The 16713-nt window shown below is 43.5% G+C and overlaps 1 protein-coding gene and 1 pseudogene across 2 annotated transcripts in view; both read right to left on the reverse strand.

Moving 5' to 3' along the window:
* mnta (MAX network transcriptional repressor a) overlaps positions 1-16713 on the reverse strand; it is a 133568-nt gene that overhangs the window by 97912 nt on the left and 18943 nt on the right. For both annotated transcript variants that reach the window (XM_080210449.1, XM_080210448.1), the window contains exon 2: positions 4478-5024. In XM_080210449.1, coding sequence (XP_080066575.1) covers positions 4478-5024 — 547 coding nt within the window. The remainder of the gene's footprint in view (positions 1-4477; positions 5025-16713) is intronic.
* On the reverse strand, positions 7052-7212 carry LOC145357266 (small ribosomal subunit protein uS14 pseudogene; annotated as a pseudogene).

Here is a 16713-nt window from a genome sequence, read left to right on the forward strand (position 1 = left end):
AACCTTGCAGAATGACCAGGAGAACACATCAACTGATTGTGAAAGAATTTCAGATCCATCTGAAGAATGAGTTGATCTTTGGTGCTGCAGAGTATTTGGGTATTCAGCACAAAACGAAGCTCAGAGTTCACGCAGACTATCAAAATACAGCGCCCAACAGGCAAACATTCGTAACCTCTCTTAACGAGAGCTTCCTGGGGTTACCTTTCTGGGAAGGGAAACAAACTTTCATTTCATTATAGTGGAAAATAGCCACTGACCACAGCCGAATTGTTGGTTATTTTGCATTATTCTTAGGGCTTCATCAGTGGATTTCGGTGTCACATACGGTGCACAGATGTCCCAACTGTTGGGGTATATTTTATCATTTGGAAGATCTTTGTAGAGTGAGAAAGTCGGGTTTCATGACTTCACCCAAAAAGTATCGAAGTATCCCAATTTTGCACCTTCTGCTAGAAGTTTAAAAGTTGATTCCGAAGGAGCGGTCCTTCACAAGCGGTCAATGGTTTGAATGGCTCAAAAGGTTAATTCCTTTATACAAGCCCCCCCCGCCCCCCGCCGCTGGATATTTTAAAAAATTTTAATCGAATGTAATGAAATCATGGACCCTCCAAAGGCAATCAAGAGACTTAATTTTGAAATCATATTAGGAGTGCTTTGCAAGCTCAATTCAAACATTGGGCAGCATGGTGGCACTGTGGTTAACACTGCTGCCTCACAGCACGAAGGACGGGGGTTCGATTCCCGGCTTTGGTTACTGTCTATGTGGAGTTTGCACATTCTCCCTGTGTCTGTGTCGGTTTCCTCTGGGTGCTCCGGTTTCCATCCACACTCCAAAGATGTGCGGGTTAGGTGGATTGGCCCTTAGAGTCAGAGGGACTAACTAGGGTAAATGCATAGGGTTGTGGGGATAAGGTCTGGCTGGAGTTAAGGGGTGCAGACTCATTGACTCTGCACTGTAGGATTCTATTTTTCTAGGTAATTCTCCCTACATTTTGCATGTGAATCAGCCTTGCCTTTACTCTTCATACTAATGTCAATTTGGAAGCCTTGGGAACTTTCGTGCATGGGGAGGTGCATAGTGGTTTTGCCACTGGAGTAGTAATCCTGAGACCCAGTTTCGAATCCCAGTACCACAATAAAAGTCTGCAATTGAGGGTCTAGTAATTACCATGAAATCCATCTGCTTCACTCATGTCCTCTTAGGGAAGGAAATCTGCCAGCTTTACCTAGTCTGAGACTCCAGACATATCAACAATATGGTTGACTCTTAACCGCTCTCTGAAATAGTTCAGGGGCAATTAGGGATGGCAGCAAATGCTGGCCCATCCCATGAATGAATAGAGAAAAGAAATCCCCACTCAGAAAACACAGAAATATAACAATGCGATTTTCTGTACTTAAAATGGATTGAGACATTCTGCAATAGTTCAGCACAGAATGCCCACATTATTATGTGGCAATTGAGTGGGCATCGGCTCAACATTAAGTGCTTTCTAAAACCTTTTAATTTATTATGATGCACTATTAAAGCGCGCTGTAGCCATTTACCTTTAATGTTGCCAATCAAAGATGCGATTGTGACCGAGACCACAAAGCGAGTCTTAAATCCTTATCTTAAATAACTGAACAACTTTAATGTAAATGCCTATTTCGGGTATTCTTGTCCTGATCAAAGAAAACCCTCGGATGATGCTGGACTGACTTCTGTGGCTTTGCTCTATCACAGTATCTCAAACCAAAAAAGAGTTGGGGAAGGCCAGACAATAGGCCAGATTGTGAGCCACCACATTCACAATCATTATCAGTAGCTGTTAGGATAGATACATCATTTAAATCAGATAAGTCAGCTTCAGCTCATGGTAACAACATTTAACATGTAGAGCACCGAGTTTGAAATATTAAATAGAAAAATAAATATTTCTTTAGCAAGACATGCACATTTTTTTCTTAATTTCCCCATTTGAAGAGTTTGAGCTCTTGACACCACTGAGACTTCTATACCTTCTCCTGCCAAAGGTCTGCTTTGAGTGCAGCCATTAGACTCACTTGGCACCAACACAGTGTAGTAAATGGTGTCATGTGTAGATGACACTTCAGTGATGCGCCAACAGGTTTCTTGTGCCCCTCAACTGTTTCTAATCGCTACTATTGTAGGCTCCAAAATTTAACCCGAAAGATGTGCAGGTTAGGTGGATTGGCTATGCTAAATTGTCCCTTAGTGTCAGGAGGTTAGGTAGGGTAAACACGTGAGGTTACAGGTTCTATAAGCCGAATGGCTTCCTTCTTGACATACATCACTAAAACCTCCCTCCAAACACAGTCTAAGTTTAAAAGGGCAAAACCTAGAACTCTGACTGTCTTCCCCAACCCCTGGTTTTCTGGCCATGTACCATGGAACCTCACCCATCACCAACACACACCAAAAAAATTACCAACGCCACCTGCAATTTCCTAGCGTCAGTGATCGAAGTGCCCAAATTACCCTCAGTTTAAAACATCCATACGCTCATTTCAATAAATAGTAACAAAGCTACTACTTATATACATTTCTTCTCAAAATGTGCCTCTATGGAATTTACTCAAACCAATCTATGAACTTACTTTCTCCAGAGCAATACAGAGAAACAGAAAAACAGGGTAGTTATTTATGTCCAGTATCTGACATCTGAAGCTATATTTTCATCATGAATAACCAGAACAGTGTGGCCTGACAGGTTATATAAACGTGAAAAAGGGCAATTTGATCTAATTGCTCAAATAGCTCAAAAAAAACCTGGTAAGTGTACTGTTGTAAAGCAGAGGTGGATTCCCCCCCACCCACCCCACTGAAAACTAACACTGAAACACCCAAAGAGGAGTACTTCATTCTATGATCTGTAAAAAGATGCACGCGCAATGGTGTGACCTATTCTCCAGCAACTTATGGTAATTAAATTAAAAAAAAATCCCTGACACTCACTCTAAAATCAACACACAACAATTTATTTAACTAACAGTGGGCAAATTAAACTATTAACAAACTGAAAAAATCCCTCCTATTAACTATTCCCAAATAAAACAAGATTCTAAAGGTATGCTGTTCCAAGAAATACAATTCCTACTCATTAACAAAAATAGAATTTAGTCACTCTCTAAATTACAACCAGGTTTTGTCTTCTGGAATATTCTGGACCTTCTCTGTTGATTCCTCTGTCTGGAACTTCTTTCTTTCTTGGGACCTTTGCTTTTCTATAGACTTCTAAGACATAGATGAAAGCTATGAGAGCCAGCGAGAGAAAGAGAGAGTTAAGAACTGAGAGCTATTGGCTCCGACAGGTGGCAGTTGCTCTCCTCGCTTTGTCCCACTGCCCCCTTTTTTCATACCCGTGGTGAGGTATCAATATTTCCAACAATAGGATTGGTTCTAGGTTGTCACAACCATCAGATTTAAATTTAATAGGCTTTTGGTATCTAAGTGCCTGATTCAAATTGATAGGCTAAATTCAAAAACCTGTTGTCTTGGTAACACTGCTGCTTGGCCTTTCAATACTAATGTTTCAGTTTGGGCTCTCTGTGTACTTGCATTTTAAATCTCTAAGCACTGGAAAAGCACCACCCTTTAAATGAGACCACGCAATGCTTCCCCCCTCCCAGCATTTTACAACTTAACAAACATCAAATTCTAACTTCCTACCTCCCAATCTACAATTACTCGACCCAACTTTGCAACCAATGCCTCTACATTCTCAGAAGATTAAGGAAATTTGGCATGCCCAGTACGACTCTCACCAACCTTTACAGATGCACCATAGAAAGCATTCTTTCCTGTTGTATCACAGCTTGGTATGGCTCCTGCTGTGCCCAAGACCACAAGAAACTACAAAAGGTCATGAATGTAGTCCAGTCCATCAGCAAACTAGCCTCCCATCCATTGACACTGTCTACACTTCCCGCTGCCTCGAAAAAGCAGCCAGCATAATTAAGGATCCCACGCACCCTGGACATCCTCTATTCCACCTTTTTTCATCGGGAAAAAGATACAAAAGTCTGAGGTCACGCACCAACCGACTCGAGAACAGCTTCTTCCCTGCTGCTGTCAGACTTCTGAATGGACCTACCTTGCATTAAGTTGATCTTTCTCTACACCTTAGCTGTGACTGTAACACTACATCCTGCACTCTCTCCTTTCCTTCTCTATGAACGGTATGCTTGGTCTGTATAGCGCACAAGAAACAATACTTTTTACTGTATGCTAATACATGTGACAATAATAACTCAAATCAAACAGCACAGATTCTTGGTGTGACTACATTTTTCAATTCTCACTCATCTTCCTTATGTTTAAACTTCTAAATTACATGACTTGCTAACCAAATATTTAAAGTTCGATTAAGGTTAAACAAAAAGACCAGTTAGAAATGCAAATAATTATTCCAGAACCGTTGCGCTATCAGAGACAACTCGAAGAATAGTAATACATATTGTTGACACACACCCTCCTGGCCGCCTCTTCTGATCCTGGGGCTTTCCGTCATCCATTGGACTTGGCTTAAGGCCACTCGGCTGCTGCGGTAGGGGCGACTGCTGGATGACATGATGTGGCGGGATTGCCAACACCGAACTTGTAAACTGCTGGGGCGAGCTGCTCACTAGTGGTAGACCAGGCTGTGGATCAGCGAGTGCGGAGATGGGAGATCGATGAAGCACTGGCGGGGACTGGGAAATCTCTCTGGTGCTGTTCGCGAGGCTCAGGACTGGCTGGTGGTGCTGCACGATTTGTGGAGCAAGCGGGGACAGAGTCAGGGAAGGACTGACCACGTGAGGCACGACGATTGTGGTAGCCGCCGCAGCAGCAGCAGGAGGAGGTGGAGGAGGAGGAGGAGGAGGCGGCGGCAATGGTTTCGGGACTGGAAGTGCAGGAACAGCGTGGAGTTCAGGTTTAACCTCTTCTATGTGTAGTACATTGTTGATTCTTCCCAAATCCGTTTTTCTATATTCTGGTTCCCTTTCCAAAAGGAGCTTGTCTCTTTTCTCATGTTCTTCTGCAAGTTAAAGGTACACAGAGAAAAATTAGAAGACCTGTATGAAACTAACAATCATTGCTCTCTCTTTTTTAATATTTATAGTCTACCTGACCACCAGAAATAAATTTTAAAAGTGCATAGTTGCTACATCCTTAGCAAAGTAATTATGCACAAAGTTTCAACCCAATTTAAAGTTTATTTATTAGTCACAAGTAGAATTACATTCACACTGCAATCCTTGTTAAAATCCCTTAGTTGCCACACTCTGGTGCCTGTTCAGGTACACTGAGGGAGAATTTAGCCAAAGGACCTAATTTTTTGAAGATATTTTTGTAGATGATTTCAGCCATTAAGGGGGAAGAATTATGATAGTAAAACACTCCCAATTTGCTCACCTTGTGTCCCCATAAGCTCTGATTCTTAATGGTATGCTTCCATAGATGCTGCCCAGGACTACAGTCAAGTGGCTACTGCTTCCATTCTTCATGTGGACAGAATGTTGGCAAACTATTCAACTTTAGGGGGCTCACTGCCAAGCTGCATGCTGTCCTCATTCTCACCTCAGTTGAGAAAGAGAGCATGTGAATGAGTATTAAAGTCCAAGATGATACAGGTTTGTGACAGTGTTGACTGGCCTCAACCAAGTTGTAAAAGATGACTAAAATCACCCTTGGTACCCTGGATAAAAAAAAAGAAAAATCCGCAGTACTTTCTCAAGCCCACAAGTCCAGCCCTGTTGTTTTGTACTCAGTGTTGCAACACTGGGGGAAAATGACATCAATATACACAATGCTCAGACCTAACACATCTCTGAGTAAATTTACTATTAACACTGGTTGACAGTGGCTGAATCATGATTTGGAACATGAACGTTGGCTGATTTATTGCCCACAGTCCCATCCTGCCCTCTTCAACATGGATTAGTGTAACTCCACACCTCCTAGACCACTGCCACACTGGAAGTAGATCAGCTAACTTAGCAGAGACCTGGGCCAACAGGTAATTTTTGTGCACATTTGCCAACTGGACCATCAGAAGAGCAACAAACTTGCTCTTTCATTTCATCCTGTGATGATAATAACTAAGATGTGGAAATGCCAGCATTGGACTGAGGTGGGCACAGTGAATTACCTGATGAAGGAGCAGTGCTCCAAAAGCTCGTGATTCCAAATAAACCTGTCGGACTTTAACCTGGTGTTGTGATAATAACTAACAATTATATAGTGCCTTTAAACCTTCCTAAGTGCTTAACAGGAACATCAAATACCATTTGACACCAATCCAATGACCATAAGCTTGGTCAAAGAGATAGGCTTTAAACAACATCTTATAGAAGGAAAGAGAGAGGAGACACTGAAGTTCAGGGAGGGAATTTAAAACTAAGGGCCCAGTAGTGTTTTTTTTTAGACAAATGACAATCAAATTTTATTGACAAAAATGGAGATCACAAAAGTTTGCTTCTTCCAGGGTCTTCCTGGAATTTCTTTCTGGAGATTCTGTCGGGTTGTATCACAGCCTGGTATGGCTCCTGCTCTGCCCAAGACCGCAACGAACTACAAAAGGTCGTGAATGTAGCCCAATCCATCACGCAAACCAGCCTCTCATCCGTTGACTCTGTCTACACTTCCCGCTGCCTCGGAAAAGCAGCCAGCATAATTAAGAACCCCACGCACCCCAGACATTCTCTCTTCCACCTTCTTCCGCCGGCAAAAAGATACAAAAGTCTGAGGTCACATATCAACCAACACAAGAACAGCTTCTTCCCTGTTGCTGTCAGGCTTTTGAATGGACCAACTTCGCATTAAGCTGATCTTTCTCTACACCCTAGCTATGACTGTAACACTACATTCTGCACACTCTCGTTTCCTTCTCTATGAACGGTACATTTTGTCTCTATAGCACGCAAGAAACAATACTTTTCACTGTAAATACATGTGACGATAATAAATCAAAACAAAATTGAAGTAAAGACAATAGAAAGTTGTTCAACAAATGTGATTTCTGTTCCATATTGCATTAGAATGCACTCTTGTTCCTTTTGCAATTTAGTCCAGTTTGATGAAGCCAATGTCTTTAGCATATCGTTTGAATATTCTGTGTGGCCATTTTTCTGGATCAGGCCTTGTTGGTTTGCACACGCTCTGCATCAGCAGGATCCCTGGCCGAACTTCCTGGGGTGAGACCAGTAAAGCTGCTAACGACACATGGTGGCCAAACAGGGATGCTAAAGGGACCATAATTGGAGTAGCACAACAATCTCAGAGGATTGGTGGTCTGGAGAGGATTACTGAGATGGGGAGGGCCAGGCTGTGGAGGGGTTTGAAACCAAGGCCAAGAATCTTAAAAATTGAGGCGTTGCTTACACAGCAGCCAAGGTAGATCAGCAAGGATACACTGCTCCTACACTATGGTAAGACAAACATTTAACATTGTGATGTAGTAAGTTCCCAATGCATTATGCACAACAAAATCTATCAGTGACATATAATTCAGATCATTCTACCATCATAGACTCAAACTAACATTGGAAATACAAGCAAGATAATAAAATTGCTTGGAACTTCTAGTCTTAATAGCAATTTTGTCCCATTCAAATTAATTGGAAAAAATTACATACAAATCACATTTGCTGTAATCAGGTATACTGTTAAGTGAATTGGCTTGGCAGTAGACAATCATTCTGCCATCAATGTATCTTCATTTGAGCTCTGTTAGCTTTCAGAAAAAGATAGGATGTTTGATCATGGAAGTTGAACTCACAAGGTTTTCAAATGCCTTGAAATCAAAACTCATTGAGTTGTCTCCTATTCTTTCTCTGGATTTCAAAATGGTGGGACTGCTTCTTATTTTTTTACCCCAGCTCTGGCTCAGTTGGTAGCAATTCAATCTCCAAGTTGGAAGGTCATGGGTTCAATCCTCAGCCAATCCTGGCTGACATTTCACTGATGTGGAACGGTCACGGGCATTCAGCCTCTGATCTTCAGGTAAGCGTTCTCCAAGGGGGCCTTCATGACACATGCAAACGACGCACAATAGTTATCTTGTAAATTGATTCTGTGTCTACGTATGCCCTGTTTGTGGACACAACTCTTCACTCACCTGAAGAAGGAGCAATACCCCAAAAGCTTGTGCTACCAAGTAAACCTGTTGGACTTTAACCTTGTGTTGTGAGACTTCTTTCTGACATTTCACTGCCATGCTGAAGAAGTGCTGTGTTGTCAGGGCTGCCATCATTAGATGCAGCATTAAACCAGGCTTCATCTGCCTGTTCAGCTTGATGATAAAAAATCCATTGGCATTAGCTGAAGGAGGGCAAAGCTCTCCCAGTGTCATAGAATTGCTGAACAGTTACAGAGAGGAAGAGGTCATTCATCATGTCTGTGCTGGCTCTCTGTAAGGGCAACTCAGCAAATCCCATTCCCTGTCATTCTGTAATCTCTTTTTCCTTCAGATAATTATCCAATTTCCTTTCGAAAACCACAATTAAATCTGCCTCCACTGAAATCTCAGGCACTTCATTCCAGATCCTAACCATTTGCTGTGTAAAGAAGGTCATCCCCCACCTCCCCTATGTCACTGCTGGTTCTTTTGTCATTCATCTTAATACATAAGAACATAAGAAATAGGAGCAGGAGTAGGCCATCTAGCCCTTCGAGCCTGCCCTGCCATTCTATAAGATCATGGCTGATCTGAAGTGGATCAGTTCCACTTTCCCGCTTTCTCCCCATAACCCTTAATTCCCTTGTCTGTCAAAAACCTATCTACCCGTGACTTAAATATATTTAGCGAGGTAGCCTCCACCACTTCAATGGGCAGAGAATTCCAGAGATTCACCACCCTTTGAGTGAAGAAGTTCCTCCTCAACTCTGATGTAAACTGCGCCCCCCCTCCCCCCCTTATCTTGAGGCTGTGTCCTCTAGTCCTGCTATCCTTTCTAAGCAGGAAGAATCTCTCTACCTGTACCCTATTCATCCCTTTCATTATCTTATACATCTCTATAAGATTCCCCCCCCCCCATCCTTCTGAACTCCAACGAGTACAGACCCAGTCTATTTAGTCTCTCTTCATAGTCCAACCTCCTCATCTCTGGTATCAGCCTAGTGAACCTCCTCTGCACTCTCTCCAAGGCCAAAATATCCTTGCACAAGTGCGGTGACCAAAACCGCACACAGCACTCCAGCTGCGGCCTCACCAGTACCCTGTACAGTTGCAGCAAGACCTCCCTACTTTTATATTCTATCCCCCTCGCTATAAAGGACAGCATTCCATTTGCCTTCTTGATCACCTGCTGCACCTGCAGACTGGGTTTTTGCGACTGATGCACAAGGACCCCCCAGGTCCCTCTGCGCCGTAGCATGCTGCAGCTTTTCGCCCTTTAAATAGTAATCCCTCCTGCTATTATTTCTGCCAAAGTGGATAACCTTACACTTGCTAACATTATACTCCATCTGCCAGGTCCTCGCCCACTCGCTCAGCCTATCCAGATCCCTCTGCAGACTTTCCACACCCTCCGCACAATTTGCTTTACCACTCATCTTTGTGTCTTAAACTGGTGTCCTCTGGTTCTTGATCTTCTGCAAATGGGAACAATTTCTGTCTACCCTTGCCTAGTCTTCTCATGATTCTGAACACCTCAAACAAATCTCTTTTCATCTTTTCCCTTCTCTAGCCAACATTCTTCCCTCAATCACACCCCCAAAAAAGAGAGAGAACTTCATCCTCGGTAGTTTTGGGGACATTTCATGTACAGATTAGCTGCCATGAGTGCCCATGTTAGAGCAATGAAACTTTAAAAGTCATTCACAGAAGGTGAGGACTTTTACTCTTTCTGGAGGACATGACATGCTACACAAATTCAATATCCACCTTACAGCTTGATGTTCCTTAAACCCAAGCTCTCTACTTGTTAATTTAACTCAATTGCCAGCTCCAACTCACCCATTCCTGATAAACTCAATGCATACTTTGAGCAAAAGGTCAGTGACAGCAAACCCTTCATCTTGGAAGTCTCGGATAAACTTGTATCTAAGGTCATAGTCATAGAGGTTTACAGCATGGAACTTGGCTCAACTTGTCCATGCGCCCTTTTTTTTTTAAAATCCCAAAGCTAGTCCCAACAATAATGATCACCATCATAGAAACCCTCCAGTGCAGAAAGAGGCCATTTGGCCCATCGAAGCTGCACCGACCACAGACCCCAGCCCCATTTCCCTACATATTTACCCACTAATCCCTCTAACCTATGCATCTCAGGACTCTAAGAGGCAAGTTTTAACATGGCCAATCAACCTAACCCACACATTTTTGGACTGTGGGAGCAAACTGGAACATCCAGAGGAAACCCACGCAGACACGAGGAGAATGTGCAAACTCCACACAGACAGTGACTCGAGCCAGGAATCGAACCCAGGACCCTGGAGTTGTTAAGCAACAGTGCTAACCACTGTGCTACCGTGCCACCCATATTTGTGGATGTCACCACTGCCGATGTCAGAACAGCCTTCTCAAAGGTCAACCCGCAGAAAGCAACCGGCCTGATGGGGTACCTGGACAAACACTCAGATCGTGCGTGGATCAGCTGGCTGGGATATTCAGACATCTTCAACTTCTTATTACAGAAATCTGAGGTCCCCATCTGCTTCAAAGAGACAATCTTCATCCTGGTACCAAAGAAAAGTCAAGCAGCATGCCTTGATGATTATTGTCTGGGCATACTCTCTTCCACCATCTTCTGTTGGGGACAAGATACAAAAGTCTGAAGTCACATACCCATCGACTCAAGAACAGCTTCTTCTCTGCTGCCATCAGACTTTTGAATGGACGTACCTCACACTAAGTTGCTCTTTCTCTACACCCTAGTTCTGACTGTAACACTACATTCTGCACTCTCTCCTTTCCTTCTCTATAAACAGTATGTTTTGTCTGTATAGCGCGCAAGAAACAATACTCTTCACTGTATGTGATAATAATAAATCAAATCTTTGTAACTTTGCTGGTGTTCTGCATGATAAATTAGCTCCTCACTAAGATGCTCAACTTAAAATAAAACTGAACAAACACATAAACCATAGTTGAGGCATTTGTTGCCAACAAAATAGTACTTCTATATTTTATTTTTGCAATTACTGTTGAGAGAGAGATCTTTATTTGGAAATCAGGCTCTCCGGTCCAGAACACTGAATCTAATGGCTGAGTGCAAAATGTGTTACCAAAACTCACGAGTTGCTATGTGTTTTACTCCTAATACGGAAGATAAAGTGAGAGTGAAACTGAAAGGCAATGTGGCTCAGATCTGGCAGCTGTTGTCTTATCAAGGAAAAACTGGACTTTTTTTCTAAAACTTACCCAGTTGCAGGAATGTCCTCTTCATTCGACACACTGCAATGAATAAATTTCATTTTCTTCCCAGATTTCCAACAGAAAGAGCAAACTATGAGCCACTGATGATAAAGGAAAGAACTTGCATTGCACAGCACTTTTCATGACCTCAAGACACTCTGGTACAATTTATAGCCCACTTCAGGACTAGAGGATGAAAATCAAGACTGACATTGCAGTGCAGAGCTGAGGGAGTGCTTCACTGACAGAGGTGCAACCTTTCAGATTAAACCAAGACCCACCTGCCCGTTTCAGTGGATGTTACAGATCGCAGTCTCCTGGCCAATAATTAACTCTCAATAAACGTTACAGAGACAGATTGTCTGATCATTATCAAATTTATGAAGGCTTGCTGTGGGCAAATTGGCTGCTTATATTTCCCACATAACAACAGTGAGTAAACCTCAAATGTGCTTCTTTGACTGGGAAGTGTTTTTTGAGATATCCTGTGTTTGTGAAAAGCAATGTACAAGTGCAGAATTTATTTTCTTGGTCAGTGCCAAGAGGCGGGGTACTTCACAATGATAAGACATTCTTTTTGAAGGTTAGATGAATTGCACCATGTGACCAGTAAGCATGATGATGATCATTGGATTTGGTTACATCCATTCAATGGATGTAAATGTCGCACAAAAGAAAATCCCAACATAAAGCTGCCAAATTCAAGCTACCTTCATTGCCACCACCACTGTGGTAGTCAGAATGTGGAATAACTGTTGCACCATTTCAATTAGTGCCTTCCCAGTTACGTGGAGATGGAAGCACTTGGGAAACAGAGTAAAGTTAGATCTTAGGGCTTAATATCAGGATAGCATTAATATGAGATATTTGAGAAAAGCAGTGTACAAGTGCAACATTTCTTTCCTTGGTGGGGTACTTCACAACAATGGGCTCCTTGGTGGCACAGTGGTTAGCACTGCTGTCTCACAGCACCAAGATTCCCAGTTTGGAGTTTGGAGTGTGGAGTTTGCATGTTCTCCCCTTGTTTACGTGGGTTTCCTCTGGGTGTTCCAATTTCCTCCCACAGTCTGAAAGATGTGCTGGTTAGATGCACTGACCCGAACAGGCGCCGGAATATGGCAACTACGGGAATTTCATAGTGACTTCACTGCAACGTTAATGTAAGCCCTACTTGTGACTGATAAATAAACTTTATAGCCCCAAAACTAATTTTGATACCAGCTGCTTGTTAAAGACAAGTCACAAATAAATTCTATACTGTCCTGTGGCAATGGTCATAGCAAGTCAGACGATATAATGACTATAAGATGTAAGAATGCACAATATATTACTGCGGAGTGTCTACTGATGCCATTGTGTCAGCCAGCGAATTGGAAGTAGGGAGGAATTTCTTGTCGGGTTCACAGCAAACAGTCTATTTTATAGCAAAGTCTGTTTACTCAAAAATCAGCGAATGTTTAAGCAGCTCACCAAAATAAGCAATCTACACTCTATTTAAAAATAGTCCCATGAACTACGGCAAACAGGACACATGATAGAACACAACTGAAACTGCCGCAATGACTATCATTAAAAGCAGGATTATTTCTTCAGTATTGAATGGACAGTAGTTAACATAATACAAATCTTTGAAATCACGCACATAGAATCAATCCCAGTCACTTATAGCGGTGTGGCCTCCAGCTGTAGTTGATGATTGGGATGGGGTGGAAAGGAGGGGGGTCGTGGAATTGGGGCGGCACAGCAGTTAGCACTGCTGCCTCATAATGCTAGAGACCCGGTTCAAATCCGGCTTCGAGTCACTGTCTGTGTGGACATTGCACATTCTCCTCGTGTCTGCGTGGATTTCCTCTGGGTGCTCTGGTTTCCTCCCACAGTCCAAAAGATGTGCAGGTTAGGTTGACTGGCCATGATAAATTTGTCCCTTAGTGTCCCAAGATGTGTTCGTTAGGGGGATTAGTAGGGCAAATCCCTGGTATTACGGGGATAGAGTCTGGGTGGGATTGTTGTTGGTACAGGCTCAATGGGCTGAATGCCCTCCCTCTGCATTATAGGGATTCTATGATACCCAACCATGTCCGTTTTGGCTGGGAACGGTAGATAGACATATCGTCGTAGATGTATCATTGGGCTGCTACACTAAAACTGTGTTTAAATATGGCCCGACTGCTCTAGGTCACTGAGATTTAATTATTGAAAGTAGCACAAGCTGAGGTGTTTAAGAGGTTAGTTGCTGTCAGTGAGGAACGTTTGCAGTTTGGCAGGTGCTCATAAGTTCCCAGATCCACGTCAGAGGACGTCAACATGAAATGACTGCCTTTCTCCTTTATGTGTACCTCTGGCACTTTCAAATGTTGTTGAAATGTGGTGATGCTGCACGAGATGCAAGACTTGCATTATATAAGTCTGCGTTTCAGACAGATCCAGCACTACACCCTCTGCCGTTAGTTACCTCAAGAGAACATTCACACAACGTTAACTGGAATGGTTCTATTTTTCCGTACGGCAGAACTGCCAACATTTCACAGTATATCCATCACATAAACAGAACACATAGCAAGAGACCGCTGAAGGTGATGGGGGTCAAGAATCAGACAGTGACTCAACAACTTATGTTATTTACATGCTTTAGTCACATTTTCATCATTTATTCAGACAAGTGAAGCGAGAGCGTCACAGTCTCCATTATCTAGGATTCATCTGAGTGTTGGTGATAGAATCAGTCTATTAGGATGAGTGGAATCTCTTCAGAGAAGAAGAATTCCTTTCACACTTCTGCTTTGTGGGACTGACACCGGTCCCTTTCAGTTCACAGGGTAAATGATGAGTATTGTTCCCTCTACAATGCACCAACCATGGACCTTAAACCCAGTCTCTGAAAATCTTCCTCCATCAGTGGAAATAGGAACATTGGAACACAGGTGCAGGAGTAGGCTGTTCAGCCCTTTGAGCCTGTCCTGCCGTACAGTTAGATCATGGCTGATCTTCTACCCCAACAGCGTGTCCCACATAATCGAGACATTCCTTGATGGCTTTACCATCTAGAAATCTATCATGACACTGTGGCACAGTGGTTAGCACTGCTGCCCCACAGCACCAGGAACCCAGTTTTGATTCTGACCTCAGGTGACCGTGTAGAGTTTGCACATTCTCCATGGATTTCCTCCAGGTGCTCCGGTTTCCTCCCAAAATCCATTAGGTGTGCAGGGGAGGTTGAATGGCCATGCTAAATTTTCTTTTAGTAGAATTTTTTGAGGAGGTGACAAAAACGGTCGATGAAGGACAAGCCGTTGATGTTGTCGATATGGGTTTCAGTAAGGCGTTTGACAAAGTCCCTCATGGTAGGTTGGTAGAAAAGATTAAGGCTCATGGGATACAAGGCCAGGTATCTAGATGGGTTGAGAACTGGCTTGCTAAGAGGAGACAGAGTAGTAGTGGAGGGGTCCTTTTCTAGCTGGAGATCTGTCACTCGTGGTGTGCCGCAGAGCTCAGTACTGGGACCTCTTCTCTTTGTGGTATATATAAATGACTTGGAAGAGGGAGTAAGTGGTGTGATCAGCAAATTTGCAGATGACACTAAGATGGCTGGATTGGCAGGCAGTGAGGAGCAGTGTCTGGCAATACAACGGGATACTGATAGGCTGGTATATTGGGCAGATATATGGCAAATGGAGTTTAATCCGGATAAATGTCAGGTGATGCATTTTGGCCGGAATAATGTAGGGGGGAGTTATATAAGTAATATGATAAAGGGTAAGCCTATAAACAGTATAGAAACACAGCAGGACCTGGGGGTGCAAGTGCACAAGTCTTTGAAGGTGGCAGTACAAGTGGAGAAGGTTGTGAAGAAAGCCTATGGCATGTTAGCCTTTATAGGAAGGGGTATAGCGTATAAGAGCTGGGGTCTAATGTTGCAGTTGTATAGAACGTTGGTTAGGCCGCATTTAGAGTACTGCGTCCAGTTCTGGTCACCTTACTACTGGAAGGACGTGGAGACTCTGGAGACAGCGCAGAGGTGGTTTACCAGGATGTTGTCTGGTATGGAAGGACTGGGTTATGAGGAAAGGTTGAGCAAACTGGGGCTGTTTTCCCTTGAAAGACGGCGACTGAGGGGGTATCTAATAGAGGTATATAAGATTATGAAGGGTATAGATAAACAGAGGTAAGCTATTTCCTATGTTAGAGACACACAGTATGAGGGGCCATGGGCTTAGGGTGAGGGGGGAAGAGGTATAACACAGATATCAGAGGGAGGTTTTTCACACAGAGGGTAGTGGGGGTATGGAATGCTCTGCCAAGTAAGGTGGTGGAGGCAGGAATGCTGGAGTTGTTTAAGAGTAAGTTAGATAGGCACATGAGTGGGTTGGAGATGGGAGGATATAGGAGATTGTTTTAAATAAGGTTCATTAGCATTGGGACGTCCCTGGTAATGTAAAAGGATGTGGTAAGATACTAATGTTTTTCCTCTTTTAATTCACAGGTTTTAAGTCGGTCTGCCTTGTTGTCCAACGAGGGGCATACATGCGATGGGTCCTACTTGGGTTGCTGTTGAATGTTCGAGAGTAGCCTAGTGCTTCATGTCGTTAGTGTGTGCTTAAACTGGACCAGATGCTGGGCAACACGACAGCTCAGTGACTATCACTGTTTGCTGTGCAGATGCATGGATTTGGGACAGTGTATGTGGGAGTTTGCGCATTCTCCCCGTGCTTGCATGGGTTTTCTCCGGGTGCTCCGGTTTCCTCCCACACCCCAAAGATGTGCTATTAGGCTGATTGGAGGTAATAAATTGTCCCTAAATTAGTTTCCCTTAATGTGGAATGCCATAAACAATAGATAAGGGTCATGGGTGGAGGGGGGACTGGTAATGTTAAAATGGCGGCACGGGCTCGTTGGGCTGAAGGGCCTGTTTCCCGGGCTGTTTTTGTTCTTTGTTCTTTGTAAATTGCCTGTAGCGTCAGGGAGATTAGCAGAGTGAGATACGTGAAATACATGAGATTATGGAGATAGGGCCTCGGTGGGATTGTTGTCAGTGCAGGCTCGATGGGCCAAGTGCCTTTTCTGGGTGGCATGGTGGTATAGTGGTATGGTTGGCACAGTGGTTAGCACTGCTGCTTCACAGCGCCAGTGACCCGGGTTCGATTTCCAGCTTGGGTCACTGCCTGTGTGATGTTTGCACGTTCTCCCCGTGTCTGCGTGGGTTTCCTCCCACAGTCCAAAGATGTGCGGGTTAGGTGGATTGCCCATGCTAAGTTGCCCCTTAGTATCAGGCAGCTTAACTAGGGTAAATGCATGGGGTTATGGGTATAGCGCTTGGATGGGATTGTGGTCGGTGCAGACTCAATGGGCCGAATGGCTTCCTTCTGCACGG

Source organism: Carcharhinus amblyrhynchos, chromosome 23 (assembly GCF_965287045.1).
Source record: "Carcharhinus amblyrhynchos chromosome 23, sCarAmb.v2.hapA, whole genome shotgun sequence".
In the NCBI taxonomy this organism is placed as follows: Eukaryota; Metazoa; Chordata; class Chondrichthyes; order Carcharhiniformes; family Carcharhinidae; genus Carcharhinus; species Carcharhinus amblyrhynchos.